Genomic DNA, 18,759 nt, shown 5'->3' with positions numbered 1-18,759 from the left:
TACTACATGCCACCTTTTTTGCGTATAGATCCGTCGAGAGAAATGCTAGCAGCGTGTTGAGCGCTTTTGTAGCTGTTGTTTTTATGGCTCCTGTTATCAGTAGAGAAGCCAGTCGCTGAACCTTGTCCATTTTCTTAGAGTTAACCTTTTTATTGAGAGAAACCCACCAAACTACTAACCCAATTTTGGGCTCCAGACCATAGTTTTTACCGATAGCCCTGGTGCAGGCGTATACGGCAGTTGTGGCTTTGCGAACCCTTTCATCAATGCTAGGTCCCCAATTTAGTTTCCTATCCAGAATTAGACCTAGATATTTAACCTGATCAGCTCTCTGTTGTGTGGCACCTTTTAAAGTGACATTTCCGAGAGATGGAAAGATGTGTTTCCTTGTGAATAGTGCATGTTCTGATTTTGTGGAATTTACTCCCAAACCACGGTTTCGGCACCATTGCGAGAGATTGTTTAGTATACCTTGAATGAGATTAGTCAGGGTTGCTAAATGTTTACCTGTAGCCGGAATGGCAATATCATCGGCGTAGGCTACTTTCTATTTCTTTCAACAAACTGTCAACGGCAATGTTCCATAGTAGAAGTGAGAGTACACCTCCCTGGGGGGTACCCCTTGCCGTGTACTTTTTGACGCAGGCGTCTCCTAGTTCTGAGTTTATGACCCGATCAGCGTGTTGCAAAGTCCAAGTTCCTGGAGCGGTAAGTGACTGCATCCGGACTCATATTATTGAAAGCACCTTCAATGTCCAAGAAGACAGATATTCTTTGTAGTGCAAAGATTTTTCAATGTCAAAGATAAGGCTATGTAGGGCTGTATCTATCGCACCGTTGCTCGCACCATTGCACAGAGGGGTATTTGGCCGATTTAGGCGGCCAAAAGTCGAATTTTAAAAACGCACATTTTTCTCTTTTAACTGAATATAGGGTGAAGAGAATATAATTCTTGACTAGATTTCGTTATTTTTTAATCCCTCTTTGTTTTCATTCGTTCGCACCGCGCTGTCAAAGTACCAAGTTGATAATTGATTATTTGGTTTTTAGATGTGTTTAATACAAGCCGAAGTGGTAAAGAACTGCTCTAAATCGTGTGTTAATTTTTTTAATTATATTAAATTGGACAATTGTTATAGCTAAAGATGGGTTGAATTGAAAAGTTTGAAGAGTTACAGAGGAGAAAATACATAGTTGTCAGTACATTTAGAAAAAAAATCTCTGCTTGACGGTAAGTTCTAGTAAAAATATGCAATAAGTTTTTAAGGCAATAAAATCGTAAGAAGTTTTTGAATACTCAGTTTTTAAGGCAATAAGATCCTAAGAATTTTTTTAATACAGAGTAGGCTCTAATATTCGCGAATTGATTACATCAAAAACATTAGGCATTGCATAAAACACTTTTGACATTCAATATTTTCAGTATATAAAATACAAACGGCTTAAACACTCAAATATCAGATATTTATTTGCTACCGCGTGTGCACTTAAAAATGCTTAAAACACGAAGATATTCTAGCTTTAATAAATATCCGCAGTGTGTCAAGTTCATAGTTCGCGTAGAAATTTTACGAGTTTCCGAATGCTGCAATATTTCTTCAATGAATGCAAAGATAGATGCGGCCCATAACAAGAACTGAAGTCGGAAAATTATTCCAAGAATGAAATAGCTGTGGTAAAAAATAGTTTTGCGAAATTTAAAAGCCAATTAAAAAGAAAGTGAACTGAAGCCCATAGAATAGCCGAAACTTTTATTAAAAATAATCGTAATCTTAAAAGCTCTTTCGATGTTTATCGAAGCTAATTTGACATAAATAATTGTTCCCCTTTTAAAAATTACATAAAAAATTCACTTGTTTTCATTATTTTTTTAATTTAAATACCTATAATTCAAAAGTTATGCAGCAATTTTTTTTTTGAGGCTTCAAGTATACGCCAATGAATTATATCCAAAAGCAACCAGCTTCATATAGTTTACAACAGTGAAGATAAAGCTAAATAACACAAAGGTTACCTGTTTTTTAGATTTGCCCATATATGATATTCATATTGTTATAATTAACTTAACCTATTATATACATTGTATTTAATAAATGGCAGCCCTGTTTAAGATAGTTTCAAACTACAACCTTATAAATTAATTTTTAAACAGATGGTAACACTCCTACACGTTTCTTGGGAATAAAGCCTTTTCAAACCCATTTCGAATATTACCCACATTGTAGTAATTCATTTAACTTAATTGCATTTAATTTTTAAGCAGGTGACAACCCTTTTAATGTTCTATTTTAGATATAAAACTTCTCCTCGGCGATACGAACACGTAGGTCTCAATTTTTCTACAATGGGACCTCGATAACATGGAGTCTATCGATGTCGAACTTTAAGCACCTTTTTTTCGTTTTTTTGGTGGAATAATTGGACATCCTCCCCCTCTATTTACTTGATTTTTAACATTTACAGTTTTAAATATCGTAATACGTCGTTTCTAAGAATTTTGAGTTAAAATTTTCATAAAAATAACTTTGGCCGCCTAAATCGGTCAAATACCCCTATGTGCATTGTACGCCTCGTTGCTCGCACCTTTGTTCGTATCATTGTTCGCAACGTTGGTCGCACCGTTGTTTACGTATTTGAGCGCACCAATGCTCGTGCCGCTATTTGCGCCACCGTTCGCAACGTTGTTTGTGCCGTTATCCACGTTTTCGTTTTCCAGAATAATCGCTAACGTTTGCTCCGTCGAACACGCCTTTGTCCGCTCCGTTGTTCTTACCATAGTCCGCTCCGTTAATCACACCGTTGTTCGCTCCGTTTTTCTTGCCGGTAACCTCGATGTCCACTTCATTATCATTATGGTAAGTCTCGCCGTTGTCCTCATCGTTTTCACAACTATCCGTTGTTGCGGCAACTTTGTTATTACAACCGCTGCTTCTGTCTGGAGTACTTTCTACAGGGCCCGGTCCACGTGCCTTCACCGACAGTTCACTGAGCCTTACGGCGAGCGAGGCCTTTGCGCCGCTTGCATTGACGCCCCCAGCGGCGCACCATGCCACTAGCTGCACCAGTGAACACTTTTCTGCGTTGTAAAATATAAATAATGCTAAATTAACTGAACTTTTTACTTTGCGATTATGCTACTTTTAATTTATGATGGGTCAAAAGACCACTTCTGATGAAATATTAACTGGTTACTAAAACACGTCCGCCATTCTCGCTATCAAATATCGAATGTTTATTTATTCCGCTATTACAAGATGGTGTCCTGGGTGGTTATGCCTTTAGGGCTAGACCCATAACTCTGTCACTATTGGTATAGACACAAAACACCTTATGTCTAGTTTACAATAAATTAACTTAATGTTTACAGAATAAACAAAGTTCTTTTTCCTTCTGTCAGTAAACTGTTTTTGTTACAAATAGTATAAATAAGCCGGCCGCTATGGTGTAGTGGTAAGCAGTGCGCGCTTTCACTATCAGCACCTGGGTTCAAGCCCTGGTCAAAGCAACATCGCAAAAAATACAGAAAAAAAAGGTTTTTTCTTAACAGCGGTCGTCCCTCAGCAGGCAATGGCAAACCTCCAAGTGTATTTCTGCCATGAAAAACAGCTTCTCATAAAAATGAAATCGCCGTTCGGAGTCGGCGTAAAACTGTAGGTCCCTCCGCTTTGTGTGACAACATCAAGGCGCACGCCACAAGTCGGAGAAGAAGCTCGGCCAAACACTAACATATGTGTAAACGCCAATCCATTATTATTATTATTATAGTATAAATAAGCAATGGGAAATAAAGAAAAATTTGCTTTTTGTTCTAATCTTTGTTGGAAATAAAGCAAAACTCAGTTTTCGGTATTATTTTCCATTTAAAAGTGAAATATAGCAAATTTCGCGTTATTGCCGTTTGCGTTATTATATTATTTTATTTAAAATATACTTATACTTAAAGTTTTTGAAATCGGACTAAAACTACGCCACTTTCCATGTAAAAAAAAAAATTTAGAAATTCGAAAACTTCGATTTTTCAATAACTAAATACGCTAATTTACTCCAAGTTAATATTTACAACAATCTCTTAACAAGACATAAAATTATTATATGTTTTTGGAAATGGGAACCGCATACTTATGACTAGAAACTTACGAAACAACTGCTAAATTTTACTATAGGACTCTGAAGGCATGAAATGGATTTATACATTATTGTTACCTTAAACCCCTTACGTAATAACAGGACTACCACAAATTTAGATAAAAACCAATAGCGCACTCGTTCTTAATTCGAATAACAATTTTTTTGAACATTCTAACCCTCTAACTGCCAAAAAGACCCTTTGTGACCAAAATGTTTAAATTTTAGGCAACTGTACGAAAAACTATTAAGAAACGGAGTAAAAATCATTTTGAAGTTTGAACCAGGCTCACAAGCTTTACTCGATCAATTCAAAAGTGTGTGTTCTTGATGTTGTTATACCGTGTATTTGTTAGGTGCAGATACTTATGTATGTACATCAGATATGTATTCGCAGTCAATAGCTCAGCTTAGAATATACTCTCATGCTCATGAGTCACCCTATTGTTCACTCAAACTTGTCTCACCAAAAAATTTTATCTTCCCACAATTGCGTGACTTGCTTGTATACCAGGTATGGGCGTTTTTGAATGAATTATTATTAAAAAAAAAAAATACAATTTTATTCATAATTTTTCTAATTTCGAATGACGAATAAATTTTTATTCTTCATTCAAGCACTTTCGAATGATAAATAAATTCTTATTATAGTAATTTACGGCTCATACGGCTTTGCGAATCAAAATCTGTAAACAATTAGACTAAATTTTCTCTTGCCTGATAAAAATATCGAAATTTAGGAAAAATGGCTTAGACGTTTCTTTATTTTTTGCAAACGGTTTTGCGCATATTCTTGCACAAGAAATTCATGTTTATATGGAAAAAAGTGCAAAAAGCCAAAATTTGCACTTATTTTCCTAGAATTTTATAAACTTGTTAACTACATACCCAAAAAATTTCTAAAAATTCTAGTTAAAAAGCTCGAAATTTTGAGAAAAATTTGTGGGATATTTCCAAGTTCTGTATAAAGTTAGAAAGTCTTTCAGATTCGTAACTGTAAGCGAAACCAAGCCATTGAGCAATATGAGTTAGAGCTCATAGCGTACTAGCCCACAATCCGACGCTCTCTTCTTCATAACCAGGGAACGGATTTTTAGGACCTAAAAACCTATAAAAAAGGCAAAATAAAGTAACGAAATAGGCTGGAGAAGGCAAAATAAAATAGCGAAAAAGGCAGGAAAAGGCACTAGGTATTGCAAAAAAGGCAAAAAAGGCAAACCGAAATAGCGAAAAAGGCAAAAAACGGTATTGCAAAAAAAGCAAAATAAGGCACTAGAAAAAGATAGAAAATACGAAGAACAATCAAAAAATATATTTATTTTAGAAATGCTTATATTACAAGTAAAAAGAGAAAAACTATGAACTAGTTTCATTATATGAAAAATTTGAACTTTGAATCTTTGACTATTTTATCCTTTCGAGTTTCTAACTCACAAAACTTTAATCTGTATAGTTGTAGTAACAATGAACCACAAGATGCATTTTTAAGTTTTCTGTCAGCATTTTCATTCGATTTTCGCGTAAGTTGATACAAGTGGAGCCCAATTTAAATATGGAACGTTTGAAACGTTCATATTATCAGAAATAAGGGCGTTTTCCTCGTCCTTTACAATTTTATCCACACCCCTTATTGTCTTCAAGCCTACGTTAGCTGAGAAAACGGCTTTGAATTTTTTCAACACCAATTTGGCAAGAGGTCCCTGTGCTTCTATAAGCCGCATGGGCATGTGTATATTTTTTAATCTTAAAGGTAGAAAAGGCAAAAAAGCCAAATATCTTAAAAAAGGCAAAAAAGGCAAATATCTTAAAAAACGCAAGAAAAGGAAACTTCAAATGTGTATATATGGAATCAGGGAAAGCTAAATCGTGGACATTCTTAATCGAATATACTCTATCTCTTTAGCAGAAAAAAAGGCAATTTCCATAAAATCCGTTCCCTGTTCATAACAATAAGTCAGAAGTTTCTCGCAGGCAGCTCAAAGTTGTGTTTTACCCATTCAGTAGAGGTCAAATATCGTCGGTACCATATCAAACTATCGAATGTGCAAAAATGCTTTTTCATTTACGATACCTTGCGCATGCGTTTAGAATTATACCAAAGTTGGCAAATCGTCGAATTTCTGATCTTCTAAGAAGCTGAGGACACTCCCACACTTTTTCCTGATGACAACCACATTTTTTACAACAGTTTCTTTGTTCTCCTGGAAAGTACCGATTTTCACATTCGATAGTTTGACATGGTAGCAAGGATATGTAGACTTTAAATCTCCACAATAGGGTTTTGAATAACTTCAAGTAAGTACTTGCAGCGAGAGCGTACAAGAAATATAGAGAGTACAAGTAATTTTTAAGCAAAACCGACTACACTTCTCATATAAAAATATATATATATATTTATGAACCAATGATCGGATTATGGACCACCTCTGAGATACAACCTTTCGGATGCAAAAAGAATTATCGAAATCGGTTGACGTGGTCCAAAGTTATGCGGTAACATACGCAAAAAAAAAATATATATTCCGACGAACTGATAACCTCCTCCTTTTTTGGAAGTCGGTTAAAAATTGAGAGGAAGGGAAAATTACCAGAAAAAGATACTGAACGGGAAACTAGTAAAAACTTGCAACTTACGCCATTTTCACACTTTCTGGTTAAGTTTAACTTAGATTTAAATTGTTCACCCATATTTTCATTTCATTGATTTTGCTTCATCAAATCATCCTCTTAAACACTTTTGCTTGCATTTGAATTCGAAACATAACCAGGGTAGCCACTTTGGTAAATTGTTACCAAAATTGGTAGAAAACAATTGGGTTGGTAAAAAGGTAAATTTCTTCTCATTTTGGTAGATTTTTTTGAAGTATTTTGTTTGAAAAACACAATTAAAACTTTTCGTCCCCGCTTTATTTTTCGTAGTTATCTTTATATTATAAATTTCTTTCCGAAAGTGTAGTCTACTTTATTCCGTAAATTTTCGAACGCTTTAATGCACACTTTTTATATACAAATCCACATATAAATGTATATCCATAAAAGGCGAACAATATCGTGCTCCATTCGAAATTCATTTTACTAGAATCCTGAGGAGCTTTTGATTGCCTAAATACGTTTTAATGATTCTTTAAATGAAAGAAAAAAATGGGTAGGTATGTAATTATAACTGAATGTTGGCAAAAAAAAATCACAAATCAACGCCATTTTTTATCGATGGAAATTGTTAAATGAAACAAAAAACAACAAAAGACCAGCGACAAAAAATATTTAAAAAAAATCAACCGGAATTTTTTGCAGCACATTGTGGTCATACTAAAATTCCATGGGCTATAAGACTCCATACCTTAAATTGTTCTAAAAATTCAGAATAAAAAGTTCGAAATTTAGGCGAACATTTTGTTAATTTTTCTAAATGTTGTATATAGCTTGAATCCTTGATTCTTTAAAACGCAAACAATATTCTTATACAAAAAAAAAAAAAAAAAAATTACTTGAAAAACATAGTGAATATTACAAAATTACCAAGCGGGTTTTTGAGTCACTGTATTTGTCTATAATAACTCCAGTTACAGTTTTTTTCAAATGATGAAGTTTCGTTGTTGCCTTTGGTTTCATCACTTTCGCTTTTCGTCAATACAATGTTTGGATACTGTTATACTGCGGAATTCAAACTGTATGCAGAGTTGCGACACATTGCAACCACACACATTGCATATTTTGGCTGCAATTTAGTTTGGCATCCCCGGAGTTCCGCATTAAGGTAGCTATGGAACGATAGAGGGAGTTCTCCTGATTGCAAATATATATACTTTTAGCCGCAGCAGGCCTCTAGTTTTTAAGTTATTTGTTGTTAAAGTTTGTAAATTGAACTAACCTCTCGGCGCTATTTCACACAATAAACACTTTATTTATGTACACACTCCTCAAAATAGTTGCATTAAAACCCCGGCCTGAGATTTCCACTTTAATATACAATTCTTAATTAATTAATTAAGTAAAACGCGTTTATAAATGTCTTCACAAACGTTTGCACATTTCACAAACAAGCAGAAATAACAATGGCTGACAGTAACACAAAATGTATGCTACCATACGTTAAAAAAATACACAAATAAGTGTGTATAATTAGGAAGTATAAGTGTACAATACGTACATATATTGCTCTTATTAAAAATAATAATATTAGGATCGATAGGGGTCTTACTCCTGATCATAACGGTATTATTTTTTTCGGGTGGAAATAATATTTACTGGTGTTATTGTAGTTCAAAGTACACAAATGTAGAAAACGTACATCGTTAATTTGATAAATAATAAAAATTTTTAATAAAAAATCGCGCGATTTTTTATTAAAAATTTTCGTCTGCGGCGCTTTTTCCATAAAAATCAATACTTCCATAAATAATGAAAATTTTTAATAAAAAATCGCGCGATTTTTTATTACAAATTTTCGCCTGCGGCGCTTTTTCCATAAAAATCAATACTTCGATAAATAATGAAAATTTTTAATAAAAAATCGCGCGATTTTTTATTAAAAATTTTCGCCTACGGCGCTTGTCAGTTTTACTACTAATTCAACGCTGAGCAGCAAAATGGGTACGATAAAAACTATTCTCTTTTATTGTTATTTTCTTAGATGCACTCTTCTAATGTCAGTGTGAAACCATGATTGAATCAACGGTTCTGTATTCATAATGTGCGTGTACATATATAAGTGCGTGATAATTATTAAAACTTACATAATTTACTAAAAATACATCATAAATGTAAAAAATGTTTACATTTCATTGTGCGGGGTTTTAATGTAACTATTTTGCCGAAGTGTCTACATAAATATAGTGTTTATTGTGTGAAATAGCGCCGAGAGGTTAGTTCAATTTACAAACTTTAACAACAAATAACTTAAAAACTATAAGCCTCCTGCGGCTAAAAGTATATATATTTGCAATCAGGAGAACTCCCCCTACCCCCCCATAGCCACCTTTTTTTTGTACGCGGGGGATGCCAAACTAAAATTTTCCCCATATTTTAAATATTCAATATAGAAATTAACAATTTTTCTGAATTTTCCATTTTTAAAACACCAATGGTAATCAATAACAAACGAAGCATCAACTTTGTTTGTGATGCGCTGATTGCTTTAGCGATGCGCTTTGATAACTTTTCGGATGCGTTTTCATTGTCAATATTTTGTAGTTTGGCGTTATGGAACATTATACTTTGTACGTATGCAAAGCAATTGATGTTTTGGAAGTCCACCTAACTAAAAAACCTGAACAAAACTATAGTTTTTATTAAAATAGCTTAAAGTTATTGGTACATACGTTCTAGATTTTGTAATTTTTTTTCAAGTGGATGGAAAGTATTTTTTTTCGTTAGTGGTAACCCTGAACATAACCTTATTTTTAAACACGCGCAAATTTCTGCTAGTAAAATTTTTACTTGCAAGAATTTGCAGCTCTCTCGGGTTGTTACGCTCTTGAATTCGATTTCTTGCAAATTTTTTGCGTTATTGAATGCATTTCTAGTGAAAAATTGCAAGCACTCCTAACAATTCGTAACAATTTTTTGATACTGAATGGACCTAGTCTTCACTTCAATGCAGTTCTTTTTGAAAATTCTTGAAACAAAAATATTATCAATATTTCGGCATGATCTTGACGCCCCCAACTTTTGCTTATCGAGTACTGTCAGAGTTTTAAATAACTGCATTTGGTGGTAATCTCAAAGAGGGCGCTAACGCTGCTCAAAGATATCGCTCATTTACTTCAATACTGTCAAAAACTCGGGAAAACCTGATTTAAAATGTTGAATTTACATATACTCCTATAGTAAACATGGATACATATTTGTTTATAGTGAGCTACTGGTAATCGGTACACCTATGGAATTTTTACATTACATAGAGGAACGGTAGCGGTCAATTATGCATGCTTAACTCAATTTTGTATTATTTTGGATTATGGCACTATTGAAGTAAATGAAAGATATATTCATGAACAAAATGACCTATGTATTTGCTTATAATAAACTTATATGACAATGAGTCATGTACCTTGAGCTGCTACGATAGTAATTTCCCCATACATATATATGCTGCAGCACGCCGCCGCGCGATAAACAACTATGTGTGATTTTTTTGGTGCTTTGATGCTCTATTTTTTTTTTCCAATACCAATACAAATCGATATTACCGATGGTATTTAAAACCATTACATTACTATTTTCTATATTCTAATTCCTGTTGTCAATATCACATTAAAGATATGTTCGCCTCGATTTCACGTTTCCACGATTAGTACAGTCTCTACAAGCACGTCAATATTGCTGAACAGAGTTTAAACATATAATCAGACGTGATAAGGTAATCTAGGTGAAGGCGTCATATATTTTTAATATTTCAATTTTATTGTACTTTATACACTAGCAAACAAATGTACATACATACAGCATTATTGTTTTATTGCGCATGGAAACACTTGTAGAAAAAACGCAAAGCAGTCAGTGTAAGTATTTCAATTCGATTGCTTCAATCGTAGTTACCACAAATTATGGACACTAGATGCAGATACTACATTCATCCGTATGTATGTACTTACATAGCGAGTTAACACTTGGGAGCAACATACCGACAGTTAATGGTGTTTCTTCTGAACCTTTCATCGCCACTTACTTGACTTGAAAATACTTGCCGTTACAAATGATGCGAGCAATTCAGTATATATTCAATCGGAATCCTTGGTGTCGAATTCTCGTCTTTCATTAAATGTAAAAAGGTGCTTTCAAATTAGTTTTTCTAAAAGTCAACATGTTTTAAAAACTTTTTGCATAATCTCCAATAATGTGCTTCAATTTGCTGCCGAAATTAAGGACCTTGGATTAATGTTTGATTCCCATTATTTATTTAATAGTCACATAAATTATCAATTCAAGGTTTTGTGCGAAGAAATAATTCAAAAATTTCGTATCCTAAACTGCTTTTTAAAACTTTCGCTCGTTCTAATGTGGAATATGCCGCTTTTATTTGGCAACCTTACTTCCAATTTTCCATTATTAGGATTGAAAATGAAAAGTGTCCTTAAAATGTGCCCTTCATACTTTAAATTTGTTTGATCCTATCCCTTGCTATCATTCCCGCCTGGCCTGCTCTTAATCAACCCGCAATCACTTGAATCAAGAAGATCGATTCTGTATCTTTCTTTATTTTTAGCATTCTGTCCTTTCAAACTCCTCTTTGTCTATATACGGTTTATTAAGTACCATTTTTTTTCTAATTGGTTCAAAATTATTTAGCTAATAATTAATCGCTTTAAGTAGTCAGTGAGAAATTTGTTTTAAGACTTTAAGAAGTAGTGGAGGAAGTATTATCTTTTCACAAGGCAATCGTTTTTGATGATGTCGTCCCCGGGCGTGTGTTCAAGCCGAATTGATCAAAAACTTCTACAGAGAAAGCATGAAAACTTTGTGCTGCTCCCATTGAAGACCTGTATTAATTTTATTTTAATTTATTGGCGTTTACACATATGTTAGTGTTTAGCCAAGCTTCTCCTCCGATTTGTGGCGTGCGCCTTGATGTTGTCACACAAAGAGGGACCTACAGTTTTACGCCGACTCCGAACGGCGAATGTATTTTAATAAGAAGCTGTTTTTCATTGCAGAAATACACTCGGAGGTTTGCCATTGGCTGCCGAGGTGCGACCGCTGTTAAGAAAAAGCCTTTTTTTCTAAATTTTTTTGCGATGTTGCTTTGACCACGGCTTGAACCCAGGCGCTGCGGAGTGGAAGCGCGCACTGCTTACCACTACACCACAGCGGCTGCGTAAGAAGACCTCCTAAATTTTCTACTACTCCCTACTCCCTACTCCCTAAATTTTCTACCGACCGACAATCGTTGTGGCAGTTTTCGACATTCATCGCTTTCGTTTGCGACATTTGTATTCTGTAACTATATCGTAGCGATAAAATTCGTTTACATCTTTTTCCGACGATATAAAATTAGAAATGTACTGGCAATGCTTATAAATTTTCAAAAGCAATCAAAAAGATTGACAATAAATTGAGATATCGAGGGCTTATATTCAATACCATCTATCTGCACTTTTCACAAAAATGAGATTCTGGTATAAAAATCCACCTAAGACTTAACTGCCATCGGTTATATTAATGCTAACCTTGTATAACGCTTGACAGGAAAATTTGCTATTAAATTGCAAAGTCAGAATTAACATCAGTGATGACAGGTAAGTCCCAGATGCGTTCTAATATCACAAAGTAGTTTTTGTGAAAATTGCAGATAGAGGGTATTGAATATAAGCTCTCGATATATATATATTTTTCCACTTTTTCTCCACAACTGCTGTAGCCGAATGGATGTGTGTTCGACTGCCAACTGGTTGGTCATGGGTTCAAACCATACTTTTTTATCTACCAATGCTAATTTAAAATTTGGTCAAGATAAAATTAATAAAACGAAAGTATTGATGAATAATTAATTTACAAAGTAGCTTTTTTAAGACGATGACAGATAATTCCAGGCAAAATGAAAATTGCGCGCCAAAAATTAACCATCGAAAAATATCACAATGGCGGAAGAAAAAAGTTTCTACTCGTTTTACTTGTGGCCTATTTCTGATCATATTTTCTTCCTCTTAATATGACTCTATGTTTTGTGTTTACACTCTCGCTGCTGCTACTTACAGGAAATACTCGTAAAATGCATAGCTTTCGGGGAACGCCCATTATCTTAAAGGAAAGATTCCACTTGTCCCGCGCTGCAGAGAAGTGAGAAACTGAAGCCTATTATTCCTCCTCAGAGGATGTCGGAGCGCGTCAGGGTACTGATCAGAGATCGGACTTAAAAAAAATTCTGTGTGGTAGAATCTGGGAAAAAAACGTGGTAGATTTCAAAAAATGTGGTAGATCTCTGGGTTTGGATCGAACTTTGTACAAAAATTAAAACAATTCTGCAAGGTTTCACCTAAATTGCAAACTTTTTAATTAGTCTCTAAAACAAATTTAATTTTAGTATAATAAAGTGCCAGATTGAAGTTGCTAAAAATTGCGTTGAGTTTTGGCAATTCCTTGACAGTTTAAAGCAATTCCTTTCATATCAAGATATTTGTCGAACATATTTTAAGAGATTTCTGCAAACTTGCGGAGTGCTGTCAGCTTTTCTTTTTATCACATCACGAAGTAGCGAACAAATGTGGCACGTTCCAGAAACCGCTACTAGGGATTTGCCGATTTTGACAATTCTCAAGTAAAAGTAAACAACGCCTTAGAAACTTTAGATGCACTGAAATTTGATAATACTGTCAAAAAAATCGCCGTTTTATTAACATTTTCGCTATTAATTCTTTGTATAAAACATATATTTTGCAATTTAACCACGTTTCCTGTCGAAAAATTGATTGCTGAGAAAATTTACTATTTTAAAGTTTATTTTCTCCTCCCATTCGGCTTTGTTTGCTTTTACTTCAGAAATTTCATCGTCGCCGGGAATGCGGAATCTTGTATTATATCATTCTTATTACCAGGGAACGGATTTTATGGAAAATGCCTTTTTTTCTGCTAAAGAGATAGAGTATATTCGATTAAGAATGTCCACGATTTAGCTTTCCCTGATTCCATATATACACATTTGATGTTGCCTTTTTTTGCCTTTTTTAAGATATTTGCCTTTTTTAAGATATTTGCCTTTTTTTGCCTTTTTTAAGATATTTGCCTTTTTTTGCCTTTTCTACCTTTAAAAAGTGATTATAGCATTTACAATTTTTTTAAAGATTAAAAGATATACATACGCCCATGCGGCTTATAGAAGCACAGGGACCTCTTGCCAAATTGGTGGTGGAAAAATTCGAAGCCGTTTTCTCAGCTAAAGTAGGCCTGGAGACAATAAGGGGTGTGGATAAAATTGTAAAGGGCACGAGCGCGCATTTAGTACATTCAAGGCTTTTCTTCGCGAAAATCGAATGAAAATGCTGCCAGAAAACTTCAAAATGCAACTTGGGGTTCAATGTTACTACAACTATACAGATTAAAGTTTTATGAGTTAGAAACTCGAAAGGATAAAATAGTCAAAGATTCAAAGTACAAATTTTTCATATAATGAAACTAGTTCATAGTTTTTCTCTTTTTACTTGTAATATAAACATTTCTAAAATAAATGCATTTTTTGATTGTTTTTTCGTATTTTCTATCTTTTTTTAGTGCCTTATTTTGCATTTTTTGCAATACCTAGTGCCTTTTCCTGCCTTTTTCGCTATTTTCTTTTGCCTTTTTTTGCCTTTTTGCAAAACCTAGTGCCTTTTCTTGCCTTTTTCGCTATTTTATTGTGCCTTTTCCAGCCTATTTCGTTATTTTATTTTGCCTTTTTATAAGTTTTTAGGTCCTAAAAATCCGTTCCCTGCTTATTACCATATAGTGTTTAGTGTTGGACAATTTTTGCTCTTAATGTTAAGAAAATATGTCGAGCAAAAATAAAAATAATCAAAAACGTAAATATGTGGTAGATTTCAGACCTTGAGTGGTAGATATGGTAGATGCTCAAAAAAGTGGCAGATCTACCACAATGTGGAGAAGTCCAATCACTGGTACTGATTGATGATTTTGTCAATCGCTTTCTTAAACATGTCGCGTAGTGTTATCTACGTATTCTGTGTAGCCTCGATTTGGATGCCATTGTCTACAGAATGTATTTATTTGAGGGTGTTATGTGGCGATCATATGCAAAGCGATGACTAATCGTGTTTGGTAATTGCTGATGTTCATTTACACTTTGGGTATGACCACCATTTATCTTCATTTGTTGTGTTGACGAAATCGATTTCTCGGCATACTGCTTTTTCTAGTCGGTAATGGATAGTCTTTAGTTGCGTTGTCATTATTCATAAGGAAGATTTGGGTTTAAAACAGGGCTTATCGTAGTCGCTGTTTGGATAAAAAAAATTTCCATTTGAATGCAGTAAGTCTGGTTTTCCTCTGCTCACAGTACTTTTGAAGGCCGCCAAAATCAGTGGGAGCACTTTAGAAGGTAGGGAGTAAATGTGCTATTATAGTGACCACTAGCGGCTTCTGGAAATAGCATCGCTTTAGTAAGCAACTAGAAGGGGTAAAAGTGTGTTTGCCTTAGTTACAGAATAACAAAGATATTTTACGAAATAACCAGTTTGTGCAAATAACCATGTAAGAAATATTTGTGCCCGCAAAACGTGCAAAACGGCGGCCCTTGGCGCTATTTGACTTCGTGTAGTAGGAATTCGTCGGTCATAGACTTTATATGCATGCATTAGGGCTGCAAACCACTCCAAAAAACGGGGCGGTTCGATTCAGTGTTTCGAACCAATTAGAAAAAACTTGTACCGGTTCATGAGTATTTCTGAACCGCGGTTCGATTCGGTTCAAATGGTTAAATTTTTTGAATGCCAAACCAAACAAATATTACACAAATATGATAAATCTACGTACATATATAAAAATAAAGTTAAAAAATAAAATAAAACTATTAAGATCAAACTCAAAAGTCCACATGTGGTGGAAAAATAAATAGGGACGCGGTATTTTTAAAATTTTGGCAAATTTTTTGTATTTACTGTTTATTGATCCAAGTTTACAGCAAAAATGTTCTATGGATGCCACTATCCAATTCCTATGTAGAATTGCTCGGTGATTCCGAAAATAGAGTTAATTTTTGTTTCTATTTTCAATTTACCGTTATTCAGCTTAAAGCAAAAATTGGTTCCTTTTAATCACGTATATCTTACGAACCAGTTAAAAAATCTTAATATAAAATAAGACAAATGAAAGCTAATGAAACTCTCCATAAACCGTATATACACGTGTCAAGTTAGCACTACACTTTTCGAAGTTGGAAAAGTTAACTACGGCATTAATTGTAGTGTTTTTGTCGTGGAAAGAAAAAATTTTCTAGCTCTCGTTTCTTAAGAAAAAGTGGTATGTAGTGCTACCTTGACACCATACACCTAGTCGATAGAATGGAGATATTGAAAATGTTATAACGGCATTAACTGTAGCTTTTTTGTTGTAAATTTGTTGTGGAAAGAAAAAATTTGTAGCTTTCATTTTTTAAGAAAAAATTGTATATAGTGCTAACTTAACACCATACACCTAGTCGATGGAATTGAGATATTGAAAAGGTTACAACGGAATTAATTGTAGCTTTTATGTTATAAATTTGTTGTGGAAAGAAAAAATTTGTAACTTTCGTTTTTATGGAAAAAATTGAGTTGACCCTTTTTCGAACAAAATTTAGTATGTAGTGCTAACTTGAAACCATGCATCATTGACGACAGAATTGAGATATTGAAAAGGAATTAATTGCAGCTTTTTTGTTGTAAATTTATTGTGGAAAGAAAAAATTTGTAGCTCTCGTTTTTTAAGAAAAAATGGTATGTAGTGCGAACTTGACACCATACACCTAGTCGATAGAATGGAGATATCCAATATGTTACTATGCCATTAATTGTAGCTTTTAACTTTGAAATTTGTTGTGAAAAGAAGAAATTTGTAGCTTTCGTTTTTCTGGAAAAAATTGAGTTGACCTTTTTTCGAACAAAATTTAGTATGTAGTGCTAACTTGACACCATGCATCATTGACGACAGAATTGAGATATTGAAAAGGTTACAAAGGAATTAATTGCAGCTTCTTTGTTATGGAAAGAAAAAATTTGTAGCTTTCGTTTTTTAATAAAAAATTGTATGTAGTGCTAACTTGACACCATACACCTAGTCGATAGAATTGAGATATTGAAAATGTTATAACGGCATTAATTGTCGCCTTTTTGTTGTAAATTTGTTGTGGAAAGAAAAAATTTGTAGCTCTCGTTTTTTAAGAAAAAATGGTATGTAGTGCTAACTTGACACCATACACCTAGTCGATAGAATGGAGATATCCAATATGTTATTATGCCATTAATTGTAGCTTTTAACTTTAAAATTTGTTATGAAAAGAAAAAATTTGTAGCTTTCGTTTTTCTGGAAAAAATTGAGTTGGCCCTTTTTCGAACAAAATTTAGTATGTAGGTCAAGTTAGCACTACATACCATTTTTTTCTTAAAAAGCTACGAGAGCTACACATTTTTTCTTTCCACAACAAATTTACAACAAAGAAGCTGCAATTAATTCCGTTGTAACCATTTCAATATCTCAATTCTATCGACTAGGTGTATGGTGTTAAGTTAGCACTACATACCATTTTTTCTTAAAAAATTAAAGCTACAAATTTCTTCTTTCCACAACAAATTTACAACAAAAAAGCTACAATCAATGCCGTTATAACATTTTCAATATCTCAATTCTATCGACTAGGTGTATGGTGTCAAGTTAGCACTACATAGCATATTTTTTAAAAAATGAAAGCTACAAATTTTTTCTCTCCACAACAAATTTACAACGAAAACACTACAATTAATGCCGTAGTTAACTTTGCCAATTTCGAAAAGTGTAGTGCTAACTTGACACACGTCGTATATACATCACTTTCCGATAGGGCTTATAGTTTCTGACAAATTAATTAATCATAACAGCTTTTTTTATTTTTTAATGAAAAAAATTAAAAAAACCAAACTTTAACAGAAGAAAAATTAAAAAAAAAACAGGTTCTGTGCCAAATTTTTGCATTTGTACTAAAGCCTGTTCTGTTCCAAAAAAAAATCAAATTAGTAATGAAGAAAATCGATGGATAAATAAGAAATAATAAGTGATCAAATGAAAATACGCAAAGATTTTTTGTATGAAAAATTAGCAGGAAAGAAAGTTACTCATACGCCACGTACACCTGAGTAACACGGTTTCTGCTCATATTTCATACAAAAAATCGTTGCGCATTTTCAATTGACCACTCATTATTTCTTATTTGTCCATCGATTTTCTTCATCAGTAACTTGATTTTTTTTTTTGTAACTGAACAGGCTTTAGTACAAATGCAAAAATTTGGCGCAGAACCTGTTATTATTTTAATTTTTCTTCTTGTTAAAGTTTGATTTTTTTAATTCTTTCATTAAAAAATAATAAAAAATGGAGTGATTAGTTAATTTGTCAGAAACTATCAGTCCTATCGGCAAGTGATGGATATATGGTTTATGGATAATTTCATTAGCTTTCATTTGCCGCATTTTATATTAAGATTTAAATTGGTTCGTAAGATATGCGTGATTAAAAGGAACCAATTTTTGCTTTAACCTGAATAACGGTAAATTGCAAATATCTAGAAAACGTATACATAAAAAAAAATTAACCCGATTTTCGGAATCACCGAGGAATTCTACATAAAAATTAGATAGTGGCGTCTGGAGAACAAAAACCAAACTAAAATTTGTGATCCAGTGAAATTTGTGCAAAAGTTATGATATTTCTTCAAAGTTTCATCTAACTTGAAAACTTTTTAATAACGATTTCTCGAAAAAATTTGAAGTTTTAGTTGATTTTTGGCAATTTTTTCATAGGGTTTATTTTATACTAAGAATATTAATGAGAGCATAGCCTTTAGAAATGTTAATCCCGGGATCCCGGGATCCCGGCCTCTTTTAAGTGCCAAAAATCCCGGGACTCTTGGCAAATAATCCCGGGATTTTCGGGATTTGTAATAGAAACTCCTTTTCTTGACCAGTATTGGGTATA

At 33.6% G+C, this 18,759-nt stretch overlaps 1 protein-coding gene across 3 annotated transcripts in view; it reads right to left on the bottom strand.

Annotated features, from left to right (window-relative positions):
* The window catches only part of LOC118745766 (probable cation-transporting ATPase 13A3), a 144,022-nt gene that overhangs the window by 42,982 nt on the left and 82,281 nt on the right, over positions 1 to 18,759 (bottom strand). The window contains exon 1 of one of the 3 annotated variants that reach the window (XM_036479420.1): positions 10,178 to 10,451. The exons of the other annotated variants lie outside the window; for them this stretch is intronic. Within the exon in view, the coding sequence (XP_036335313.1) occupies positions 10,178 to 10,211 (34 nt within the window). The 5' untranslated portion in view covers positions 10,212 to 10,451. Of the gene's footprint in view, positions 1 to 10,177; positions 10,452 to 18,759 lie in introns of those variants that run through there. 3 annotated transcript variants of the gene reach the window in all.

Source organism: Rhagoletis pomonella, unplaced genomic scaffold, assembly GCF_013731165.1.
Source record: "Rhagoletis pomonella isolate Grant_MI unplaced genomic scaffold, Rhpom_1.0 Rhpom_scaffold_00009, whole genome shotgun sequence".
Taxonomy (NCBI): domain Eukaryota; kingdom Metazoa; phylum Arthropoda; class Insecta; order Diptera; family Tephritidae; genus Rhagoletis; species Rhagoletis pomonella.
Note: the sequence above shows the minus strand (reverse complement) of the source record. Positions and strands in the feature narration are given on the sequence as shown.